The sequence below is a fragment of the Gopherus evgoodei genome, chromosome 8, assembly GCF_007399415.2.
Source record: "Gopherus evgoodei ecotype Sinaloan lineage chromosome 8, rGopEvg1_v1.p, whole genome shotgun sequence".
Taxonomy (NCBI): Eukaryota; Metazoa; Chordata; order Testudines; family Testudinidae; genus Gopherus; species Gopherus evgoodei.
The window spans coordinates 15,750,903-15,776,110 of NC_044329.1; the positions used below are offsets into that span (position 1 = coordinate 15,750,903).

General features: G+C 38.8%; 1 protein-coding gene across 4 annotated transcripts in view; it reads right to left on the reverse strand.

Annotated features, from left to right (window-relative positions):
• Positions 1–580: 580 nt before the first annotated feature.
• The window catches only part of AFF4 (AF4/FMR2 family member 4), a 79,804-nt gene continuing 55,176 nt past the window's right edge, over positions 581–25,208 (reverse strand). For all 4 annotated transcript variants that reach the window (XM_030574123.1, XM_030574124.1, XM_030574122.1 and 1 more), the window contains 15 exons: positions 24,520–24,540; positions 23,967–24,021; positions 22,643–22,680; positions 22,084–22,246; positions 20,519–21,433; positions 17,576–17,664; positions 15,198–15,435; positions 12,837–12,934; positions 10,988–11,051; positions 9,866–10,002; positions 9,372–9,443; positions 7,343–7,436; positions 6,089–6,132; positions 4,781–5,001; positions 581–4,153 (listed from right to left, as the gene is read on the reverse strand). In XM_030574123.1, the coding sequence (XP_030429983.1) occupies positions 4,035–4,153; positions 4,781–5,001; positions 6,089–6,132; positions 7,343–7,436; positions 9,372–9,443; positions 9,866–10,002; positions 10,988–11,051; positions 12,837–12,934; positions 15,198–15,435; positions 17,576–17,664; positions 20,519–21,433; positions 22,084–22,246; positions 22,643–22,680; positions 23,967–24,021; positions 24,520–24,540 (2,368 nt within the window). In that variant the 3' untranslated portion in view covers positions 581–4,034. The remainder of the gene's footprint in view (positions 4,154–4,780; positions 5,002–6,088; positions 6,133–7,342; positions 7,437–9,371; positions 9,444–9,865; positions 10,003–10,987; positions 11,052–12,836; positions 12,935–15,197; positions 15,436–17,575; positions 17,665–20,518; positions 21,434–22,083; positions 22,247–22,642; positions 22,681–23,966; positions 24,022–24,519; positions 24,541–25,208) is intronic.

Sequence of the window (25,208 nt, forward strand, 5' to 3'; positions counted from 1 at the left end):
ATGAGACAAGAATATAGTTTTATTTGTATAGCTACCCCTGCTCTTTCCTCTTAACACTGCTATGTTTAAATGGCATCACAGACAAAACTCCTTCAAAAATAACGCGATTTGACAACATGATACTTCCATCAATCAGTCCTCTTAGAATAGTCTGTTTGTCTAACAGAATTGGCTAGCAAAAGCTTTGGCTACTCTTTGTTTAAAGATATCTAAGATTTGTTGTTGGAAACGTACAGCTTTCCATAATACTGATTCACTAGACCTAAAGTAATTCAATCCTCAACCTAAATATTTATGAAATATTTGTTAGGGCGCTAACCAATGATTTGGAAGTTACTTGCTCCCCAATGGGTAAATTAGTTCAAACTTGACTTGCTCAGGCCCTTTTGTAACTGTTTTAATATAAACACTACAATGACAGTAAATTTTTCTGCTAGGTAAACAACATATTAAATAAAGCAAAGGTAGTCTCTTTTCTACTAGTTTGGCAAACTACACAGTTGCATGCCTAAAGATTTATTTCACTTGCCCCAGGCAAGTACAAAATTATATTCATAAAGTACTGACTCTATATGTTGGGGTCATTCATAAATACATTTTAGGGTGTCTTTTTTTTTTTTTTTTAAATCACAGCAATCAAGCCTCAGCAATCTAAAAGAATATACATTGCACTCCTGTATAATATCAAGATTCCTCACCAGTAAGATGGTGATTCAGCACTCAGTTTAATAAATAATTATCAATATAATCAGTTGCACTATAATCTAAAAACAAGTATAACATACTTTGGACAGACTGAGGTCTACACACACACACACACACACCAAATTGCATACTGCCGTCAAAAGACAAATAAAGAGCCTTCCAATGTGCTCTGTTTTACGGTTAATATTTCAAATCAAAATAACTCATAGGCTATTTTGTTCCGGTGTCCTGAAGGCTCATTTATAAATTATAAATGATGCAACTTGTCATTTCGGAACCTGAAAATTTGACAGCAAATTCAAAATAATGTTCATGTCTGAGCAAGCCTAGTCTGATTAGTAAACCTTTTTTTATTTTAAAAAAAGGTTCACCACTGGGGGGGGAGGGAAGAATGTGGAGGGATGAATAAAAACTACAACACTGATATGTGTTAAAAATATAATCATACAGGGAACCCTTAGTACCAGGAGTTAAGGATTCCCTCATGGTAAAACACTAGTGCAACTTGCATTAGCACTCAAATGACATGTATTTCCCACATTGCATTTAAAGGTTAAAAAAGAACAGGTTTTGTTAGCTTGCATTTTGGCAGAGAGATGGATGCTTATGAACTGTTTTCACTTTGTTTTAACTACTCTATCAGGCAAAATAAAATTCTCTCTCTGAAGCAATGGGTAAATCTCAAGTTAGATATGCTTTTGGAATTGTCAAACTGAGTTTAATCCATTTGAAATGGCCTAAGTTGAGGGAGGAGTGAGTTTGTTTTTAACAAGACCATTGCATATATGTGTCTTACATAGATAAAAACCTGGGACAATATTCCAGAAGGATTTCACCAGAATGTATACTATTGAGGCAGGACTCTGTCAGTTCAGGTCCCCATTTTGAGAGACTGTAAAGAGTCTTCTAGATTTTTTAGACATTTAGAATCCATTGGTCTGAAACTGAAGGATACACTAAACTGGTCTCTTGAAAAATGTACCACCCAAAGATACTGGTGAGATTCTAGTTAAGAAAAAAAACAATATTCCCATACAGCAATGGTAACGGTGCACATAACGGAGCAAGCTAGAAACAGCCATGCTGGCTACTGCAGCCCTATACAAAAAAATAAAATACAAACAATGCAGCTTCTATGAAGGTATTTTTATATAGCATCAAAAGTGTGCTAGGCACTTTAGAGTATTAAAGGAAAAATAGTTGACAGTGTCCCATTAACCAAGATACAAAGTTTGACAGTAGAGAAAGTTCCATCTCTAACACCAAACACAGAGAAACTAACTTACATAGTGATTCAAATAAACAAGGTTATCAAACAGACCTGAATGTAGGCTGAATATAATGGGGAAAGTTATAGGTTGATTAACTGTCTCTATTTGCATGTAGCAAACGTTTCTGGAAGTACAAATAATGTTGGAACACAAAGGAAGCTCTATGAATATGCAGCTACAGTTTAGTGAAGTTACTAACTTGCAAAACTTCTTAACTCTTAAAGCCCATAGGACATACTGCAGTACTAAATAGCGTAGAATTCTATTCCTTCTTTTGAGGTTGCCACCATTTTGGCACTTAACTACAACGACACACAAATTTAGTGCAATAATTTTCCTGAACATGCACATTCACATCTGGTACAGGATAAGGGGGGGCAATGGGAGATAAAAACAAAGCAGCATTCCACAATACCACTCTAATGGGTTCAGAGTTTGACTCTTTAAAAGGAGACCACTGTAACAGGAAGTCAGTTTCTATGACACACTCTAGGACTGATGAAAAAGAAATGGAATTTTACCAAAAGTACTGCAGAAGACCAACTCCATACAGTATACATGGTCCTGCTGTAAAACTTCATCTTGTAAACAGTTCATAAATTCTTCATCTAAAAGTAAGGCATAAGGCACACCAGACATGATAGGGGCACTAAGCAATATTGAAAGGAATATAATTTTTAACCTTTTCCTCAGATAATAACCTTATGTGGAAAGGTACTTTGGATTACAACTTCTTAAAAGCAGCCACTTGGAACTCAATGCAGGATTCTTGTTGCACCAACATACTTCTAAAGTGAATATTCTGCTCCTCTAAAACATCTAACATTAACAGGGGCCTCCATGAACATGGGGGTAAACAGACGTTTTAAATAAATTCTATATCAGAACAGTTTCACAATATCACTGTGAAAGATGTGCTCTGCACCCCACAATGGCCATTATCACGTGATAGTGTCCATCAATTAGCAGACCCAAAAGGAAAAGATAATCTTAGATCGCTTTTTATGATTTTTGGTTTCCCAGTCAATGGAAATGATACAAACAGCTCTAATAGGAATTATTTATCTGTTCTTTCAACTGTTAAGTTGGCTGTTTCAGTAAGGGTCAAATAATGACAAACAAGGAGACAAAACCTATTTTAAATGAAGAGAGATTAAAAAAGCACAAGATTGTCCATTTATGAAACGTTTCCAGTATGCACCTATCAGAGACTGAAGCTCATTCTCACACCACTTCCATATTGCATTAAATGCAAAGTTTACTGTAATGTTTTGTGTTTGCTATAGTGTTAATCAAGTTTTCTGAAATTGTCTTGAAAAAAAAAACAACCCAAGTTAGACATAACTAAATCTCTTTCCATATACATCTCTTATATTTTCATTTAAATGAAATATCTTAATGTGTAGAAGAATATCTCTGGAACTTTTCTTAAAATTTAGTACAAATTCTGTAATAAAAAAACTGTACTTATTTAAGATTTGAGTCATCGGCATTAGGCATGAAAAACTTGGTGTCCCTACACTTTAGAACCTATCAACCCTTATTTTGTTTTACAAGCTCTACCACCACAAGACATTACAGAGTAACAAGCTCACGCAGTACTTAAATAAAGTGTCTACATTTAATCTCTGCTAAGTACTTGATAGGGTAAGTTTATAGGAAGAAATAGCTAAGTCTTAAAAGAGCCCATAACTGGGCTTCGTAAAAATTTTTAAAAAACAAATGAAAATAAATAGGATTTAAAACTGATTAGTTATGTATTATTGACTGGAATTCCAATCCCACTACAGGGCAGAGAAGCCATATCTTAATATGTAGCCAATTTTAAAATATTTAAATAACTTAAAAATGAGAATACTGAAAAAGTCCATTAACATGATGTGGTTTGGGGTTAAACACACAGAAGAAGATGGGAGACGTGAAAGCATTCCTTGCTTTTAGTGTCAACTAAGCAATGTGTTATGGCAGTCTTCCTTATTGACATGACACAGTGTTGTGGAGAAAATCAGAGGCAGCAAGAAAAGTGTGTTCTACTTTTGATTCCTTCAGTTCAAGATATCACTTAGCATCCAGACGCAACCAATGTAATCCCTGTCGGGTGTAACGCACTAGGTCTGTCATGATGCTTGAATTAAAGATCAGAGGACCCATAACTTTATCCAGTTCAGCAAAGAACTCTAGAATGACACAAGAAAACAAAAAAAAAACTCTTTACATACACTCTCACATTGACTTCCCTTTGTAGAATGTGGTGCTAAGGAGGAATTCACCTATGACATACTAACAAATACTACACATCTCTCACAGATGACACCAGAGGAGAGAGAAGAGGTGGAAGGAGGTGAAAATGGTACAGGGATAAAAGACTATTTCCAATAGAAACCTAAACATTTCTGCAATAAAATGATTGATAGGAACAAGTGGAAAAGGATTTGCACTGAAGTTGAACTCTCAGAAGTGGTGAGTTCCCGCTCAAAGAAATTTGCATACTTAAATAAATTTTTAGAAATGGAAATCTGAGTCCATCATTGCAAACTATAAGTTATATCAAGTCCCCAAAATTATATCTGGCTATATATTGCTAGTGTGGGGCTTATTTATTCATTCAGAATCAAGATCATAGGAGAAGTCTGAGATATTACTGACATTCTAATGCAATAATTATCTGTCTTTCCATACAGCAAAACAACTGACAAAACATACCTGGTGTACTATTAGTGGATTCTCTCAATATGAAAGATCTATTAGCATTTATGGCACAATTCAACACATTTGATTTTCAATCAGATTCTGCCAAGTCTTACCTCTTTGCTCTTTAGAAAGTTGTTCAGCTTGGTCCCAAATTTCAGTGGCATAGAGAAAGTTGGATGTAACCTGGACATAGCTGGCTGCCATCTGGTGGATTCTCTGTGGAATAGTAACAGAAGAACTGCTCCCTGAAGGGTTGGTTGCCCCCGAAGAGTAATTCCCTGAATTTCCTGGAGACAGCTTCGGAGAGACCGGAGATGGCATACCAACAGGTTTGCTAGTTTAAAAAAAGCATGATTTTTAAAATACAAAATGTGTGTGTATTCTGACACATCAAGCTGCATAATTTATTCATCTGGAATTATAATAGTTTGTACTTCTATAGGGCCCTTCCATCTTGGGATCTCTCTTTACTTACATTTGAGTAAAGAAACCAAGAAGTTTAAGTGACTTGCCCAAGGTCATATGAAGTATGCGTCAGACCTGGGAACAGCATCCCAGGCTTCGAGTTCTGTGGTTTAATCTTATGACCAAATTTCCTCACCATTTAATTTAATCATTTTTATAGAGGAATGTTTAATAAATTTAAGTTTTAAGGAGTACACTTAAAAGAAACCTCTGTACAAAATCAGAACCATATGAAAGGGCTATATTGCCATACATGTTGAAATTTCTCAACCTATTAAATTTGAAAATCTAAGTTTTAGTAGGTTACTTCAGATGTATATGTTCTCTGACTATACAGAACAGAAATACATCAAAATACTATTCTGAGGGTTTAAACAGTACAAGTAAATTGCTCCCTATGTTCTCCTATGGAGTTATGTTTTGAATATATTGTTTCAAGCTCAAATGGTTCCAGGCATTTAAGGAAGTCTATTGTCCTCTTAATACTGGGAGGGAAGGAAGGGGTGTATCTGAAAAGAACCCATTGAAATTAGAGTTGTGTATTAATTCTACACAGGAGGGCATAATTCCTTACTGCAGTAGAGATCTATTTAAAATCATGCTTGGAGTGCTTTCAAGGACAGCAGTATTTTAAAATATTTATCTGAACAATTAAATGAACACATTTAACAGTTTATCTGACACACAGCTGAAGCCTGGATCCTTGCAACAGTACAATTGGCTAATGAGACTTCAGATAAAATTATATAACATGAGTAAACAGTGACTTTATAAACCTTACATAGATACCTTATTATACATAAATTAAGATATAGGAAATATCTAGCTAGTTTAATAATCATTGAATTCAACTCCTGCAGATTATTTTATTCCATTCCCTCTCCCCCACAAGATTTAAAAATGTCTAAATCAAGAAGACAAAGTGGTTAAAATGTACAAGTTACAAAGCTGCTTACCTTCCCATGCCAGGTGACGGTGCTTGAGAGTTATTATAGGAATTCTGTTTGGGGAAAAATAAGTTTGTAGAGTGATTTCCAAGGGTATGTTAATTGCTTATTAAAACAGGTTTTACAAATGAATACATTTCTTTGTGATAACCAAAAGTCTGAACCAGTATGGGAGAATCAAAGCACTTCAAATTTGGACAAAATATCCCATTTTACTGCTGACAAACTAAGGCACCAAGAATTTACCTGATCTGTCTATGGTACATAGCAAGCCAGCAAAATAACTGGGATTAGAACTCAGGTCTCCTAACTTAATTCCTTCCACTGACCGCTTGACTATTGCCTCTGGTGGCAAGTTTCATATTTTTTCCAATCTTCTCCTTCTAATAGCAATGTGAAAGCTGTTAACACTGGCACTGAGCAATTAGACTTGCCTCAAAAGCTACAAATTATATTAACATGCTCTTCTCCTCTATTGAAAGCTAGGATTTCCAAAGAAGACTACAAGCTTCCAAATAAGATGCCTAATTCCTATCGGCTCCTTGGAAAATCCCAGCCTAAATTCAGATTAAGCAAGCTCACCCAAGTTTTAAATATCCTGACTGAGTACCTCATCTGAAACAACTTAGATTCAAATAAGTGAGTAAAAGGAAGATTTTTTTTTCAGCCTCTGGTAGTAGATTTAAACCAGATCAGATTTAAAACAGATTTTTACTGAAAATTCTAGAAAGTCTCATGGGAGCATATGAGAGTTCAGGCAAGCTGGCTAAGAGCACTGCCTTTGGAACTTTGGTAAAGCTGTTAGATGAGCTAAAATTTATTTATTCAGACACCAACTTCTGCAAACGGACAGCTGCAGTCATAAAATGTACCACTGGAAACAGAATTCCCTTAAGATCATACATGAAAGTGAAGGTTCAACTTTGTAATGTCTGTAGCCAGGAAGAGGTACTTTTTATCCTCTCTGAAATCTGCTGAATTGTTTATTCTTTAAAGCAGACAAAAGCTAGCTGAAATTATTATAAATGGAAAAGTACTATGCTAAGACCAGTAGGGTTATGACAACACTGTGGTCATGCTGCAGTAACAAAAAAATAGAGTTCTAAAACATTGAACATGAGTTTACTTTAACAGCCACATTTTCAGATGGGGCATATCAAAGTACACATGTTAGAAAAAAAAAGAAAAAGGAAATTCCAAGGTACTCTCCTGATTTCTCTTTTTTTTTTTAAAAGGACTCTCAGTAATATAGGAACTTTTTACCTTTAGATGTTCTGTCAGTGTTTTAGAGTATTTCAATGCACTCTCCTTCTTCAGCTTGAAAAGCCTTAGATATAACAGGGACTGGCACCGAAGACTAGGCAAAGAAAAATGGCAACACATTTATAATGAGTGTGTGCTTACAAGGGTCAATAATGCAGTAAACAGCTAGCAGTTGTGTGTTTTTCAACATATGCTCTGAGGTATGGAGTTGTAGTTTTGCCATCAATAGTAACAATGTTTCATTTGTCAGAGAAACTAAAGATAGTCTAAGCTTGAGCACCAGACTTTAGATACACAATCTTCATTGTCTTTACTTACATAACCAGAGTCCTGCTCACTAAGTTGAGACTACAACCCTAAATCATCTCCTAGACTAGCAAATAAATGAAAGAAATTAAAAAATAAATGAAGCCCATTACACCAGGATGTGCTGATACAACATGCAGAGTCTGACATCACATTCCTCCCCCCACCCCCACACAACACCAAACTGATTCCTGTCCCCTCTGTACTCAGCAGCCTGAAGAATTTGGAGTGTTAGCAAGGTGATTCTTTGACATATACCCCAAGCTGACTAATCAGTAGGTGGACACGATGGGAAGATGTTTGGGCTCCCCTAGTCTTCTGCTGCTGCTTCTTTCAACCCTAAGGGTCAGAGTGCAGTTCAATGTCAGAGCCACCTTTGCAAGGCAGAGGCTCAAATCTGTGCTATAGCACCTCTATCTTTTAAGCAATAAATGTTGATATTCTTGTTTCCAGAAGAATCAGTAAATTTAATGCAATCACTATGCTTTATGGAATATTTAGCTTCTCAGAACAGAGATACAATGGTAGAGAAATATACATTTAACTTGACAGCAACACTGTCAATTTCTCATAACAGGAAAATTCCACATCCGCATACGCATGAGCATGAAAGCAGAGCTACAGACACACTGATGCTGCAGCTTTAGTAACGTAGTCTAACTACTCAAAAATTCACAAGCACATAATAAGTAGTCCAAAAACTGTCTGTTTTAACCATTAAGCTTGTTATATCTACAGATCAGTCTTTTCATGTAACGCCCCTTAACCCAGGAGCCACAGTTGGGAGCAGGGCTGTGGCTCCCGGGGACACAGGCAGGGGTAAGGGGACCGAGGCTGGGGCTTAAGCTGCAGCTGGGCCAGGAGCGGAGCTGGAACAGAGCTGGGCAGCACTCCCTCCCAGGCCCCTGCTGGGGCTAGCCCAGACCCCACTGTGCCACCTCAAGCTTTCCTCCATGCCCCACTAGGAGAGTGCACCCAACAGCTTGGGGACTACTGCCATAGATGGACCAGACATCACAAGGAAATCAGACTCCTATCAAAAGCATTAGCTGACTGCTCACCTTTCACTAAGTTTATAAGTGAGAAACAAGAACAGATTCTTGGCACTATTCATACCACTTCAGTCCTAAAACTAAAAGTAAATATATATATATTTTTTGGTCTTAAATGCCTCCTTTTTATTCCCTCAATATTCAAATACACAGGAACGTTAACAACAGATATGAAAGGGAGACCTTATGCTGGATCTAACTACCTAAGGCAGTGTTTCCCAAACTTTTTACCTTGTGCCTTCCCTTACCCCATCTGCATGCCCTCGGCCCCTGGAGCCGAAGCCAGGAGTGAGGCTCTGGCTCTGAGAGCCAGGGAGGGACATGGACAGGGTAAAGGGGCCACAGCTGGGGGCGGAGGTGGGAGTGGAGCCTCGGCCAGGCTTTGTGGCCAGCAGCTGGGGCCAGCAGCAGAGCTGGGTAGTGTTCCCTCCCCACCTCCAGTGGGGGCTGTCGTGGGCCCCAGCTGCACCCCTCAGAATCCCCCACATCCCCCTCAGAATCCCCCACATCCCCCATTCTAAGGTTCAATGAAAACTTCAAATATCTTGGAGTACTGAATTTACAATTCAGTTAAAAAAGCAATAGTTAAAAATACCACTGTGCGTAACCTTTGGACATGGTGCACTCACTAACATGACTCAAGATGTTTTCTTAAACCAAAATGTACGTACCAAAGCACTGCTAGCCTTTTATCTGCAGCTGTAGCATCTGGTGCCAAATAATTTTTCAGTTTCATAGTGTATCTGCAAACAAAGACATCAAGTAAATGACAAATAAAATAATACATGATGTTGTCATTTCTCAGTTGCCATTTCTCATTCAATATTCTTTTAAGAAAACTATTAAGGCTTAGTTCCAGCTGCCCTCTCATTTTACCAGAGATCCAAAGATGGTTTACTCAAAAGTCAGGATGAGGAAAGTTTTGGAATGTTTTTTGTTTTTATATTACAATTTGCACTAACATTAAGACCCTTAGATGAAAGGATTTAAAGTCCTTTTACAAAACAACAACATGAAGCCTCAAAATATGGATAAGGTGGGTAAATTTTTACAGATGAGCAAATGCAAATATTGGTGGCAAAATCAAGGATAGAATCTGGTCACTTGCTCCCAGTTCCTAGGGTCTGACCACTAGGCTCCACTTTACTTGCTTTATAAAGCTTACTTGATTAATTCCACAGTTTCTGAATACATAGGGAACGGGGACTTGGATTCCTGAGCATTTTTCTCCAATGCATTCCCACATTCGATGAAAGACACTACAGCATCAAGATAGAAAACAGCTTTCTCAAACCTGTCAGACTGAAGAGAATGAAACGTTAAAAACAAAAAGAGAAGTGAGAGAGAATTACAGTACTAGAGAAGAGTACAGGTTCAGAAGAGTTAAACCAACCTAACATTATGTGCAACCACCAGATAGATGTTTTGGGTTCTATTGTTGTACAGACAAAACTACACCGGATCTTTTCAAGGGGCAAGACAAAGATGCCACATTTATTATGATGATAATTTGATTTATGATCAATAACTAATATCTTAATCCTTACACACACACACACACACTATGCCTAATACCTACACACACACACACTCTCAGATGTTCTGCAGCTGCTGCATAGTTACCAGTCCTGAAGATAGCTTAAGTTCTTGGCTTGATTTTGCAACTTGGGTTCGTAGCTTGTGGCAGGAAAGCCAGGCACAAGGCCGAGCTGGGTCTCTGTTGGGCCTGCACCGATGTCCTTCTGTGTTGGCAGCAGAATGTTACCCCTCCAAAGTCTCCCATCTCACCCATCCTTTTCGTAGGATTTAGTTTGAATCCAGAGTCTATAGGTCTTGCTGTGTCTCGCTGCCTCTGGGTTTGATCTGGGTTTGATCACCCGTCAATTGCAGGCGTGACTTTTAGCCTCGGACCTGGCTTTGATCTTCCTTCTATTGTACCATTTCTTTTTAGGGTGGACACTTCTTACTTTGTTAGGGCTCCTGTCTGCATCTTCAGACGTTGGGGTTTGAATTTTATTTCATCAGGACAGACTGGGGCTGGAGGTTGATTCCATCATTCACACATCTAAACTAAACTAATAGGATTACAGCAGGGTTTGCAAAAATGAAGGTTGGAGGAAGCTTTTACAAAATGGAGTGAGCGTTTTAAAATGGGGTTTGAATTACAATATGGCAAACAGTGAACAGAAGTTACAATGTAGGCAAGTGTAGTGAATGGTGAACAGAAGTTACATTAATAAAGTAAACAATTAAAAACAATTTCATTTATCCGTTCTACACTACTTACCAATGCATCTGCATTGTGCTTTAACTTCTTTGCTTCCTGTAAATAATGATCAGCCGAGTATATCCTGCAACATAAAAAAAAAATTATGAGTTTAATAAGATGAAAATTGAATCCCTTTCTGTGTGTCAAGCTTTGTAACTGACCACTTGCAGAAACCCCACCCCCATGCTCCCCGCCCTCTGACTTCTACCACCTCTATCCACACTCCCAGCCCCTGACCACCCCCAGAATTCCCCTGTCCTCTATCCAACCCCATTCTCCCACTCCCCGTCCCCTTACCACGCCACCCAGCTGCACCAGGCCAGGCAGCCACGCCACCCAGCTGGAGCCAGCCACGCACCACACAGCACAGAGCACCAAGTAAGGCCGGTCTCTGCAGCTGTGCTGCCCCAGGAGCTCACAGCCCACGACCCAGAGCACTGCACCAGTGGCAGGGCGAGCTGAGACTGCAGGGGAGGGGTTGGCGGCTAGCCTCCCAGCCCAGGAGGAAGGCTGGGCAGAACATCCCGTGAGCCAGATTTGCTCACCTCTGCTCCAAAAAGAGTAACTACAAGAGATCTTTCATCTTCTATTTTACTGTATTAAATGCTGTATTTACAAGGTCACTGTCTAAAATCTGAACATGATTTTTCCAAACATACAAATAGTTGGAGTTAATCATTCCCCTATTTCACCACAATACGAAGTACTGGGCACACCCGATTTCATTTAAAGTCAGCATTTTATCACAGTTCATTTAAAAGTGAATCATATCCTCCTCTTAGAGAGGCACTAGTTGACACTATAAAAGGAAAAAACTAACATCTTTAAAAATCAGTTTACTGTAATCTAAAACCACAAATACTAAAAACATCTAATTATAATTATATGGTTAGTGCATGGTGTCACTGCAGGGCATAGACAAAGCCACCCAGGTGCCCTAATTATACATTTCCGTACCTTAATATATTTGGATTTCTTTTAAGTTTATCCTTAACTCTCAATTTCCTGGCTTTAACATATTTGGCTTGTGGATAACTACAACTTCCCTTTAACTACAGATATGTGCTCAGAACTTTAATTCCATCATAACTTGATTTTGTCTGGGAATATGTAGTAGAAGAAAAGCAAACCACTCCCATAATCAGGTTGTTTGCGTATGGTCCTTTATGTTGGCCCCTAAAAGTATTTAATCCAAAAAGCAATTATTTTAAATCAACCTTGAAGTAGCTGATAAAACTAGAACCAAGCTCCTGTAAATAACACCCAAGTATTTGCATGAAATATTGCATGAATGGATAATCTTGATGTGAATTCAGGAATATATTTTACTGATTCACATTCTCCAAAATTTGTTAACTTTTTGATAACTTTGATAACACAGGACCAAATGATTCCATGATCCCACTTTTGTGAATCAGCAATTCCAGAGGCAGAGGATCCTCTCCATGACTGACAGCAGTCACTGACTTGGGGGATGGGGGGGGGGGTGCCAATTCATCCCAAAGAGGACAAGCAGACTGGACTGGTGAGGTGTGAAGTGAGTCTGCAGAAAGGGAGACTAGTATTTCTTAAAAATGGACACAGGACAATCACATACTGTCAAAATCCACTGCTCGCTTGTTTCAGGCTGAGTACAAATGTGCAAAGGAGGCTGAGACGTTGGCCAAATTAGCGATACATGTGTCAGGCAGGCATACAATTACACAAACAGCATGCAGATCTCCACAGAATAATACTGTGCATGCATGGCAAAGAACATCTCCTATATATAGAAAGCTACTATACATTTTACAAGTTACACACTGAAATTAGTGCCCTGTTTAGGGAAGAGGAAATGTAATGTGCTGGCACCTCTCACTGCTCTCACCTGTCATCAAAGACAAGCTTTGCTCTTCGGGACTTTGAGCTGTCTGTAGCTGGGATAGATGCAGGAGGGCAGTTTGATGAACTGTTTAGAACCTTTTCCTGAGAAGAAATAAATTGCCACAATTAGTAATTATAAAAGCAGTTAGAAATCTATTTTAAAAAGAGATGATTGTTCATTTCTTAAGTTCCTCCTGATGGTCTCACTCTCCTTAAATGCAAACTAGGTCAGTTTTGCAGCAGGTTAATTGCCATTCACATTTACTACTTACACTTCATAACTTTCAAAGGCTTCTCTCTTCATTGGTGCTCCAATATATGCTGGAGGTAGAGCCAGACCAAGGATCAAGGAACCATAACCAGCTCCCTTACAAGCCCCCCTCTCTGATGAACCAAAGGGATCTCTGCTAGAACGAATTTGATAAAAGGTTTCCAGGCACAACTGAATTCTCCTCCTCAACTTAGTAATGGCTAACATTCATTTATTTTACTGTCCGCCTAGGAGAGGTGCTGCATGTATTTTCTGCTTTTCTATTCCTTTTAGAAGAATCAACTCTGTAGCATGATTTTTGCTTTAATATTTCTGAAGTGGAGTGATCATTCTATTTTTCAAGAATCCAAAATGTGCAAGGAACCTTCCAAAGAGACATGGCTCCTGCCTCCCAAATCATACAACTTCAGCTCAACGTGACATAGTAAGTGAGACACAAGGTGGGCACGGTAATATCTTTTATTTGACCAACTTCTGTTGGTGAAAAACTTTTGACCGCTTCAAAAAAAACAAAAAACAAAAACAAAACAAAAAAAACAAACAACCAGCAACATATAATTCCCTTCATCCACCACCAAAATGCAGTCACTACAGAACAGAAATACAGCCAGCTGTAGCAAATTTTCAGTGGCACAGGATAAGACTATGCTAACTTAAGACAAGAATTAAAACCAAATTAAACTATAAGGAGATACTAATTACCCAAATTAAAAAAAAAATGGCCAGACTTGGTTCAGTGCTAATGCAGGGAAAAAAAAAGATGCCAGTGAATCTATAATACAATCCCCTGAGGGACCTACAGGCTCCTTGGAAGTCTCCCATACATGCACTGACTAGACCAACCCTGCCTGCCTTACAAAATCTGATGAAGTCAGTATCTGAGGTGGATGTCTGCAATCCTAGTTTAGGTATTTCACTTGTTTGCTATTCTTGACCACTAAGTCACATTTTTCTCAGTTCTTGTCTATTTGTTATTTCAATCTGTACACTTGGCTGTCATGATTAGTTCCTCTGACTTTGCTTCAAACCTTTTCTTCAGACATTACTGAAGTTAGCAATTTATAAAGATTTGCCAAGTACTGCAACATACCAATTATATCCCTAATGCCTCATTAGACTTTGAGCTTCTGTTTGCTGCAGAGGCCTCAAGACCAGATGGCACCAACACACAATAATACAATCCAGACCTTGTGAATTATAGTCACATTTCACATTGAAATATTACGTTCTTGCCATTTGATAGTACAGCAGTCACTGAGAACAGCTTATCATACAGCTAGGTTTAATGCCATGTTTTATCAGACATGCTCAGATGTTATGCACCACCCAATAGTATCCATTTATATAGGTGTGAGCAGGCAGGCTCCCTAATTCCCCTCTCCACAAACACACACACAGAGTAATGCCACAAGAACACATTTAGTGTGAACTCCTCACAACCTGTTAGTTTCTAGAGATTTTAATTTTCAAAATCTTCTGTACCACCCCATTTTCTTCCCCAACTCAAACATAAACCTTTTTATTCTCCTGACAGCAGCTAATTACATCCACCTGGTCTGACAGCCAAGGCAAGTCAGCAGTAGCCCTGTGAAGGGTCCTATCCTGAAACACACCTCGGGTGGGGGGAAAGAGGGAAGAAGAGGATTGAACTGTCTTTTCCTTTATAGTCAGGCTAGCAGTACAATCTGCTAAAATCACAAACGGCTCAATTATTTAATTGTATATAAAATAATGTATTGTTCTCCTATTTTAATCTCCTATTAAAAACTCTGAAAAATGTCACTGGAATCATATTAAATGATTAATAAGCAACCACTCTAGTTAGAAGAACACTAATCACATTTGTACCAACCTACCCCCAGGATATTATGATTCTAATGAATAGCTACTGAGTTGTTTTCCATTTACAGGCTTCCTTATGACCCAATTACTTGTGCTCTACCACAGGGAGTAAACACCTTTAAAAACTAAATTACATTTAAGCTTAAAGTCAAAGCCTGACAAATTATTGCTTGGATTACACATTGACATGTCAGAATGCACACAGAAACAATGAATATTAGAGGAAAGCATTTACAAAAATAAACTCCTTACCTTGACTTCCCTGGCACTGCTAGAAGCCTTCCCTTCAGTCTTTTTTTGTTTGGCAGATGAGTTACTTTTACTGCTGCTGCTACTCTCCTTATTACTGTTGCTGCTTGATTTTAAGGAAGAAGATTGACTGACTGTTCTCTTGCGGGACCCATGATCTTGCTTGGGATCTTTCTGAAGGACAGGGGCCACAGGAGAAGGGAGCAGATCCTTCTCTTTACCTGCACTCTGCTTTGAAGACCTGCATGAAATGAATAAGTACAGCTTATTTCTAGATACAGTAACAAGAATTATTTTGACCTAACATGACTGTATATGGGGCTATTTACTTTTCACCTCATTTTTAATAATTGGCTTTTGGGCAAACCAGATTGAGCTTGTTTTTACCATTTGATCTTGTTCTGATTTGAAAAAGCAGCAGATTCTAGCCCAGGGATCAGCAACCTTTCGGAAGTGGTGTGCCGAGTCTTCATTTATTCACTCTAATTTAAGGTTTCGCGTGCCAGTAATACATTTTAACGTTTTTAGAAGGTCTCTCTCTAAATCTAATATATAACTAAATATTGTTGTGTGAAAAGTTAATAAGGTTTTAAAATGTTTAAGAAGCTTCATTTAAAATTAAATTAAATGCAGAGCCCCCTGGACCAATGGCCAGGACCTGAGCAGTGTGAGTGCCACTGAAAATCGGTACGCGTGCCATAGGTTGCCTACCCCTGTTCTAGCCAGAAAACCACTTTTGTTTAACAAAACAAAAACCAAACCAAACCATTTACAATCTGAAAAGTTAATGCCAATGTTTGTGCCAACCTGTCCATAGCACTGTTAAGGTGGAGACTTTGTTCTGAATGTCTAGACTAAGAGATGGTATAGGCATGTATTCTATTTGCCCAATCAAAAGGGAAAGCTACCCTTAATTCAGCCATCCAGTACATATGTATCACGTCCTCATCTTGACTGTTCAAGGATTACTGTTGGCAATCAATGGCAAGCCTCATGCTTGCTAACCCATCTTTCAGCTGGGAAGATAAGGCATTTGGACAGCTATTTGCACAGTAATGAATTGTTCAAAGAACAATTAAACACTTTTCATACTATTAATCTAAAGAACATTTGGTTCTTTGCTGACAGAAAACAAATAGAGTAAGAATAAACTTAAGAGCCCCAGCAGAGGAATCTGCAAATCAGTTTTACAGAGGCTCTGAAAAATCTTAATATTCATAACTGAACACAATGAAACTGAGTGTTACCCTGTGGTATGCAGTATTATTGTACTGTGTTGGTCCCAGTATATTAGAGACACAAGGTCTAATATCTTTTAATGGTCCAATCAAAGGTATTACCTGACCTACCTTGTCTCTCTGTTACACTGCGGTAATTCACAGCGACCAAACAGGTTTCTTCAGATTATTCATTACAGTGGAATATGTGGTCGAGTGCACAGTTATATATTTTTATTGTATAATCTGAAGTAACACATTTTTTAAGAAAAAGAAAATCCACAAAAATGAACAAATTTGCCATTGATTAAAAATACACTAGGAACCTTGCTAATTTGCACCCTGACTCATTGCAAAATTAATTGTATGCGTGGATAACATTGGAAGGCTTATATTTTGCCAGTTGAAGGTTAGTTCTAATCTATGATAATCACAAATATAAATGCAGCCAATTTTTTTAAAAAATGCAGTGTGTTTTTAAAAATGATCCAATAGTTGAAGGATGGGAGTAGAAGTCAAGGGACCTGAGTTCTAATCCTGACTAATCAATGGCTTGCTGCATAAGTTGGGGGAAAAAAAATTGAAATCTGCAGTTTCCACATCTGCTGAATGGAGAATTAAATCACCCATTTTGCAAGGAGTGGATTAATTTGTGCATGTGGTTAGGTGAAGTGCAGATTGGCTGAATCTTACCTATGTTAGTGTTATGCAGCTCACCTATTTTTAAACACTGCCCTGTGTTAAGGTAAAAATTAGTCCCAGAAGGAAATAAACCCAGCCTATTCCAACCCCGTTATCAAAGGTAAATGACCTTTGAACAAACTATTTTGTAATAATGATTTTATTAAATAAACCAACTGTTCTTTGTTAGGAGTGAACCATGCCCCAGTATGCCTGGTTCTGGGAAGTACCTGCATTCTGATTAGTTACTGTGAAAACCCCAAAGTCAAGGTAAAAGGGCAGAGTCTGAAGACTGGGTGCACATGAAATCTCGCCCCATGAACAGTGAGCTGCAACTGATTTTTTCCTTTGTAAGTGGTGGCAAGCAGGTATTTAGGGGGAGATTTGTAAGTGCATATAGGGTGTTGGGTGCCAATCTTCCCCTTAATGTATGCTAAGCCTTACAGATTTAAAAAAAACAGCCAATTTTCCCACTGCACTTACTCTCTATTGCCGGAGGCCTTGTGGCCTGACGAAGACTTTTCTTCCAGTTTAGTTTTCTTGCCTTCACCAGCTCTGTTTTCATCATCATTCTGAAGAAAGCAAGCACAAGAGAGCTATCAGGACAAAGTTTGATATTTACAGGTTAACTATCCCTCATAATGTTTTACATTTGTCAAGACAATTTGGCAAACCTTTTACAACATATGGAACAATAGCACTACAGCATATCTGAAAAATCACTCCCTGGTGGGATCTAGCCCATGCCTTAAGATAGTTGACAATGGAATTACTTGTCCCAAACAGAAGGCAGCAGTATGTAGTGAATGTCAAATGATCTACCAGTACAAGCAGGACTGAAATGTGGCTTCTGAAATTACTGAACTACTTAAAATGTAACAACACATCTGGCTGGAATCAACTAGGTTAAGACAATCTACACCTCATTATGCTGATATATGGAGGTCTCCCAATAAGAGTAGGAAATTAATTTTGTTTTTGCCAGACCACAGGGAATTAAAGTAGCCAAAACACTTAAAAAAAGCTTCATTCAACATTTGTCAATACATTTCTACCCCGATATAACGCGACCCGATATAACATGAATTCGGATATAAAGCAGTAAAGCAGGGCTCGGGGAGGGGGGCTGCGCACTCCGGTGGATCAAAGCAAGTTTGATATAATGCGGTTTCACCTATAAGGCAGTAAGATTTTTGGCTCCCGAGGACAGCATTATATCGAGGCAGAGGTGTATTACTTTTGATAAGAGTTGATGCTTTATAAAATAGTGGACTGTAAAAAGCAAAAGGTTTTGAATGTGAATTTCTAAACTGCCTACACATTTTCATTGATCTTCAAATCTATCATAAGCAGTAGTAGCAGAAAAACAAGTGTAAAATAATAATTCTAATGAGCAACTCAGCTCAAGACTACGGTCTAATAAACAAATCTTACTGTAATGCAATGCAGTAATAGAATGCTCTTGGGCTACAACCCAGTACCCAAAGATAAAAAAACATGTAAGCAACTGACATTTGTCAGCTGTTGGATTTCTAAAGTGATTGTTGCAGAATTTCTTTTACAGCCTGCCTCAGTATTTTGAGGTAGGCCTGAAAAATAGTTTGCCTCTCCCACTTGCCTCAGAAACATTCATGTCCACCATGACTGCACCACTAGGCATAGGTATGGTCTCAGGACTTTGAAGATGATTAGTGAGATGATTCTTTGAGATACAGCCCAAGTTGAATTGGTCTCCCCAAAGCCTTCTGTTCCCGATGTAGAAGCACAGCTCTTTATGCTGGTTTCTGTCCATAACAGCCACCATTTTTGTTATATTGTTTTGCAAGGAACAACTGGCTAAATAAGAGGGGGGCCATTAGGTTTGACGCTACTAGAGACTGAGTGCATTCAAGTGAGTGCTAGAACTTGTATAGTAGTGCTATACAAACAACAAACATCCTTGTAAGGTAGGTATTATCCTCATTTTTCAGGTAAGATACCTTTCCACCTTACTTTCATTACTTGGCACAGGGCAAAGAAGTAATCTGAGCTGGGTTAAGAATGGAGGAATCCACTTGTTTTCAGTCATGTCAAGTTCACCAGACCATACTGCTTCTCACTCCAAGAGTGACTGGAGATCACTTCTTGGTTGCTCAGCAGGGAAGCTGGCACAGTTGAGGCAACTGTTTGGAAGGGAGCTTGCAGCAGCATTTAAACCACCAGTGCCCCTTTGATATTGTGGCAAATTGGGAGATATCTGCATTATTTTTACATTATGTTTGACTATTTCCTTTTTCAATTTTCTATTGCTGTCCACTTGAATTCAAGAGCTGAGTCAGACCAGAGATAAGATAGAAAACTGCAGGTACATACCTTCAGAGCAGTAAAGAGAACAATGGGGCTATTGTTGGTATTTGCTAAATATCAAGAGGCCCTGACTTGTTAAAAGATACCCCTGGCAGAAAGGAGGTGTAAGTGATCAGCTTGCCCTGAGGCTGACACAAAGAAATAGGAGAGAGGTTGGAGCAGGCACATTCCTTAAGCAGGGCCTAGGCCAGGAACAGTTAAGAATAGGTCTATATTGTAGATGAGAGTAAGCTTCCCAGCCTGGGCAGAAAGACTCATGCTAGCTCAACTCGAACTAGCATGCTAAAAATGAAAGTGTGGATGTTATGGCTGCAGCCAAGAGTGGTGGAAATGCCCTAAAAGTGTAGGGGAGGGAAGAGGCAAAGACACCCTCTGGGACTCCGTGAAGAGGGAGGGTAACAGAGCCAAGGCTCCAGCCTGAGCTTGAACGTCTAACACCATAGTTAAACAGACCCATAGCCTGAGCCCTACGAGCCTGAATCAGCAGACACAGGGTAGCCGCTGGTGTTTAACTGCAGTGTAGACATACCCTTACGGCTCCAAATCAGAGCTTCTTATTCCCCAAAGCCATGGATGATTTCACAGAATTGCAGGAGTCACACATGGATGAAAACCCAATAGATCATTCAGTCCACTCTTCTACCAAGCAACCCTGCATTTTCTTAATAATTGAAAAAATTACCAGGCAAAGGCCAGCATAATAGAGTTTTTGGCACTCTGCTGATTGAAACATTAGAGCCAGTGCTGGTGTCACTAAGAAAAGGCTATTTACCCAACTCAGTACCCAAATGATCCCACAACAGTCTGAATCTCCCAGCACAAATTTCATCATGACAATGGGAGTTACAGTGCCTACCAAGCTCTCACAAACACACCAATTCTCCCCCCCCCCTGCCCCGAAAGTCCAAGGAAGCCTGAAGCCTAGACAGATTCCCTTCAAAAGAAACAGTAACACTTCTTAATTGGCTTGAGTCGTCCCAAAGACTGAGCACTCTCTCTTTGCCACTGGGCTATCCATCTCACCTCAGCAGTAAGGCATAAAGAGACTGAGACTAGATAAGTTTTCAACTGATCACTTACCTTATGCTTCCTTTTGCCCTTGGTGGAATTTTTGTCTGAGGCTGGTTTTTGGGACTCTCTTGTATGCTTCTCTGGCACATTTTTCTTCTCCACTTTGGGTGGGTCTGCATCTTTGTAAGGCTTCCCTGGTATTCTTGATAAGAGGCTCAGGTCGATCTTCACAATAAGTGGATACCGTTCATCTGGATCACTGAGTGGTGAAAGAAGTTCCTTCTCTTCCATAGGAGAGAACATCCTTTGCCGAAAAAAGCTGTCATCCTCCTCCATGGAAGATTTAACAGGAGTCCTATTGCTCTCAGAGTATTTGGGGGTTTGTGATGAAGGAGGCAGGCTCTCATTTTCATCAGAATCAGAGGAGGAAGTATCTGTTTCTATGAATTCCCTGGATTTCTGGGAAGGTTTGCTTGAAGCCTTATATTTCTTTTTCTCTGCTGTAGGCCGAGGGGAAGATTTGGGCTCCTTCTTTATGTTGGGTTTTCTAGAGCCCTTTGTGGCTGCCTTATGCCTGTTTGAGGGCATACTTGTTGCAATGTCTACTGGGGTCTCACTTTCTATTTTAAGCCCTCCTCTGGGCTCTTCAATAGCTGTCTTGTCTGCCTTCTTGGGCTGCTTTTTACCAACAGTCCTCCTCTGTATCGTGCTATCACTCTGTGCAGGTGACTTCTGCCTGCCACGACTGCTCTCTGATCCTTTTTGGGTGGTTTTGGAATCTCGCCCAGGAGTGGAGGAAATGGATTCCTTAGACCCACTTTGATCTGTATACCCATTCCCAGAGCTCTGATCTCGGCCATCTTTTTTGTAGCCTTGTGAAGATGGGATATTACTGTCCACAGAAGAAGCTGGTGACACTTTATGTGGATTCACTTTGTTCAACCAGTTGTCAAGTTGCCATTTGTTTGTTGGTGGCGGCTCAGGCTAAAAAAAAAAAAGAGGGAGGAGTACTAAACACTGTATTTTCTTCCCCCGTTTCCCTCCAAGGGCTGCAACATTGTGCTGTACGCCAAGGTAACAGCTATGCAGAAAGCTGATGGTGCTAATGAACCAAGTATAATGTGTTGAAATACAGTGTGCAAGCCACAGCTCTTATACCTTCACTGTGAAGAAAGGCTGATTACATAGAGCAGTGACAAATGGATTGCTGGCAGAGGATGAGAAGAGCCACAGCAGATGCTGTTGGCCCAAGCACAGCATTATGGTGTGACCCAAAACGTTGTGTCATATCATTAGTTACATGAATGACTGTTAGTGCATATCATGCTTTAAACTACTTTTTTCATTGTTGTAGTATTACTGTACGAGCATGTCTGTCTCCCAAGCTTTCAGAGCCAAGTGGCATGAAGTACATGTCAAAGTAAAGTGCTAAATGTGTTTTTTTAAACAGTTCATTTAGCATGTCCGATAAACTGCTGCTAAAAATAATTCCAAAATGTGTGTCAATTTTGCACTTTATTTAGCATCTTCTCAAACTATCGTTCTGTTCTTAACTGTCAAGATTGATGCGAAGATCATGGTACTCAGGGATTATTGTAGATGGATTATAGCTCAAACCAGATATCAAATCTTACCTCTGGAGATGCACTCTGGGATGGCTCATTAGCCTCACTGTCACTGGAACTACTTTCACTTTCAGAGTCAGATCCAGAACTGCTTTCAGATCCACTATGGCTGCTTGAGTCATCCCTAGAATTATCTGCTCCTTCACTATTATGTTGTGAAGGTTCAGAATTACTGGGGAAAGACAAAAAGATAAAATAATCAAGACTAAGACAGACATACAAGTTTCACAATTTTTATTTGCAACAGAAAATTAAACAGGTTCTGACTTAATTATCTAACACAAAATTCTACATAATTGAGTATAGCAAAGAGACTGGGAAATGATAATTACTTATAGAAACAATTACTGCTTTATTTTTCAAGCTGTTAAGTATCTACATGTGGGAGGAGAAAAGCTGTTTAACCAATGATCAAATTCTAATCACTTCTTGGGTTAGCACAAGCCACAAGTCTACAGTGTAAGACATGGATTTTTAGAGCAGTGAGATCAAATTAGGAAAATTCATCTGCTCAAGTGTTGTTACTTCATTTGCTGTGAACTGCTAAAAATCGGCTATGAATTCCTACCTTCCAGGTGTACTCCTTGGCACTATCTTATCAGAATCCTGTAATTAAAAAAAAAAAAAATAAAATAAAACTAGGGTGAGGAAGAAGCGTTCATAAATTATATTATGTATTGCGCACTGCATGGAGACGAAAACAAAAATAGAATGTCTAATACTCCTTCCTCATCACCAACATGAACATACTTAGCATGAAAGCTTATGCTCCAATACATCTGTTAGTCTATAAGGTGCTACAGGATTCTTTGTTGCTTTTTAGCATATACAGCATCTCTCATCTGAACACACTGGACTAGTTAACAAAATTGCATATCCTCAGAGCGGGAAACAGACAGATTAAATTATTTGGCCATGTCCACACAGCAAACAAATGGCAAAGTCAAAGAGTCCTACACATTCTACTATGGATTTGAGAGTTCCAATTCCTCTCTACTCATCGCCCTGTGTCATTCACCTTCTGTGTGAGGACTGGTCACAACTTGGATCTATCAGTGTTATTCCTCAATTGCCCAAGGGGCTGATATTCAGCAGTGGAATGCCCTATTCCTGTGCTCTCAGCGATTGTGCAAAATGCCTCATCAGCATTATCCAGATTTTAAAAAAAAAAAAAAGACTGGGATTGGAAACTACAACAGAAAATGAAACCGGGATATTAAATGGCAATACAGGCAATCACCAACATCTAGGTTCCCGAAGGACTATTTTTAGAATTATCTAAGATCAGTGCCAAAGATAGGACAATTTGTATTACAGAGGGTTAATAGCAAATAAGGCAGCATCAATTTTCCCAACTAGGGTGAAGATGCTACTGTAGAAGTAGTAACAGAAAAAGGAAATTTGGTGCGAGTGTTCACATACATTAGACACAACCATCAATCCCAATCCTGAGTTACTGGTGAGTCGAGAAATGTATGCCACATATTATTTTGAAGATGTGCTGTCCTTAAATGGCAGGCCACCACATGGGGTTAGGGGTGGGGGAAAATCAATCCTGAAAAAGTCGTCTTGTCACTAAGAGTTTATACTTCTTGAGTACATTCTGTTCCATTTTATGTTGAGGAAAAAGCAATATGAAACTGCTACACAGTGAGATTTGAAAGTCTAACGGCAAAACTGGAAACAAGGACTCCCACAAATAGTGATTATATATTCCAAAAAGTGTAACTAAAATTACTTTGAAAAATCTTGCTTTTTAATTAATGCTTACTGACAAATGTTCAATTTGCAACCAGCCAAGCACTGCAGGTTTTTAAAATAGAAATTTTGTATCGAACACTTCAGTTGGGCCTGCCGAACTTCTCTAAAACTTTAGTATTTATGGTATATACCTGTTCACCATCACTGTCTTCACTGCTGCTGAGTTTTAAGTCATCTTTCAACATACTGAGTGAAAGAAAGAAAGAGGAATAAATTTTTCATATACTCTTGAAATTAATTCCAAAGTGGTGTTAGGCTATAAACTGATCTAAAATGTTACTAGGAATTGTCCTTTGTTTACAGAGTTCATTGCATGTGGGAGCATACAGAACTCACTACTAAAATGTTGAATACTAAAGTATAAGAATCCCATATACAAAAATATTGTGTCACGTTTTAATGCAAAAAGGAGAAGCGACCACTTACAGGACTGTCTTCTTGCACACAAATGATTAAGAGTATTGTTTAAACAGAATTAAGGAGGCTAGAGAGTGACACTTAGAATTCTGTCATTTTATTTCATTGCTGTCACATAAGCTATGTTTCAATATACATATCTAAATATATTTCACAATCCTAGAATAACGTCTGAATACTGGAAAGATGCAAAAATAAAACAAAAGATAACAAAAACCATAATTAATGTAATTAAAGGCTTTAGTGTATATAAAAACAGTATCTTACTCTGTTTGGTTTGATTCACATCTGGAGGAAGAAAATGAGAAAGTTACAAAATAAGTTTCCCATGTAGGTACTTTCGCAGTATGGCTGTTTTAATGAAATTCCTAACATTCTGACATCTTGAGTCTAATCCCCAATATATTTTTTCCTCCCAGAAAAGGTCATTTAATGTTTGTCTCCCCAAAAGAACAAAGTTTACTGACTACACAGAGTGCAATCTTGTCCTATCATTTTATTTAAGACAGTATAAATTCATTGCAATAAACTCTCAGGCTCTTACCCACCCCTGAATCTAATGGGGGTTTCCAGCAGTTGTCCACAGATCTCCTCAGATTCCCCAGTTGCAGAAATGACTCCAATTCCCCCATAGGTGATTTCTGCACCCACCAAAAATACCAGCCCCAACCATAAGTATAGCATTGTTGAAATACTGCTATGACAAAAGAGCAAAAGAAAAATGAAGGGTATAATCCTTCTGTTACTGTCTTTTACGTTTAGTGTGGGTAAGCATCTTTTTTAAAAGTGACTGCATAAAGAGACTGTGTTCAAAGTCACATCTAATCACAGAGATTACAGTAGGTTTTTCAGAGAAGTAGATGGTTACTGACTTTTTACTCCTGCTAGCACTGTGAAGCCTGGACAAGCACGGAAGAAAGAGCTGGGTTCTTTCTCTGCTTACATAGTAAAAACTG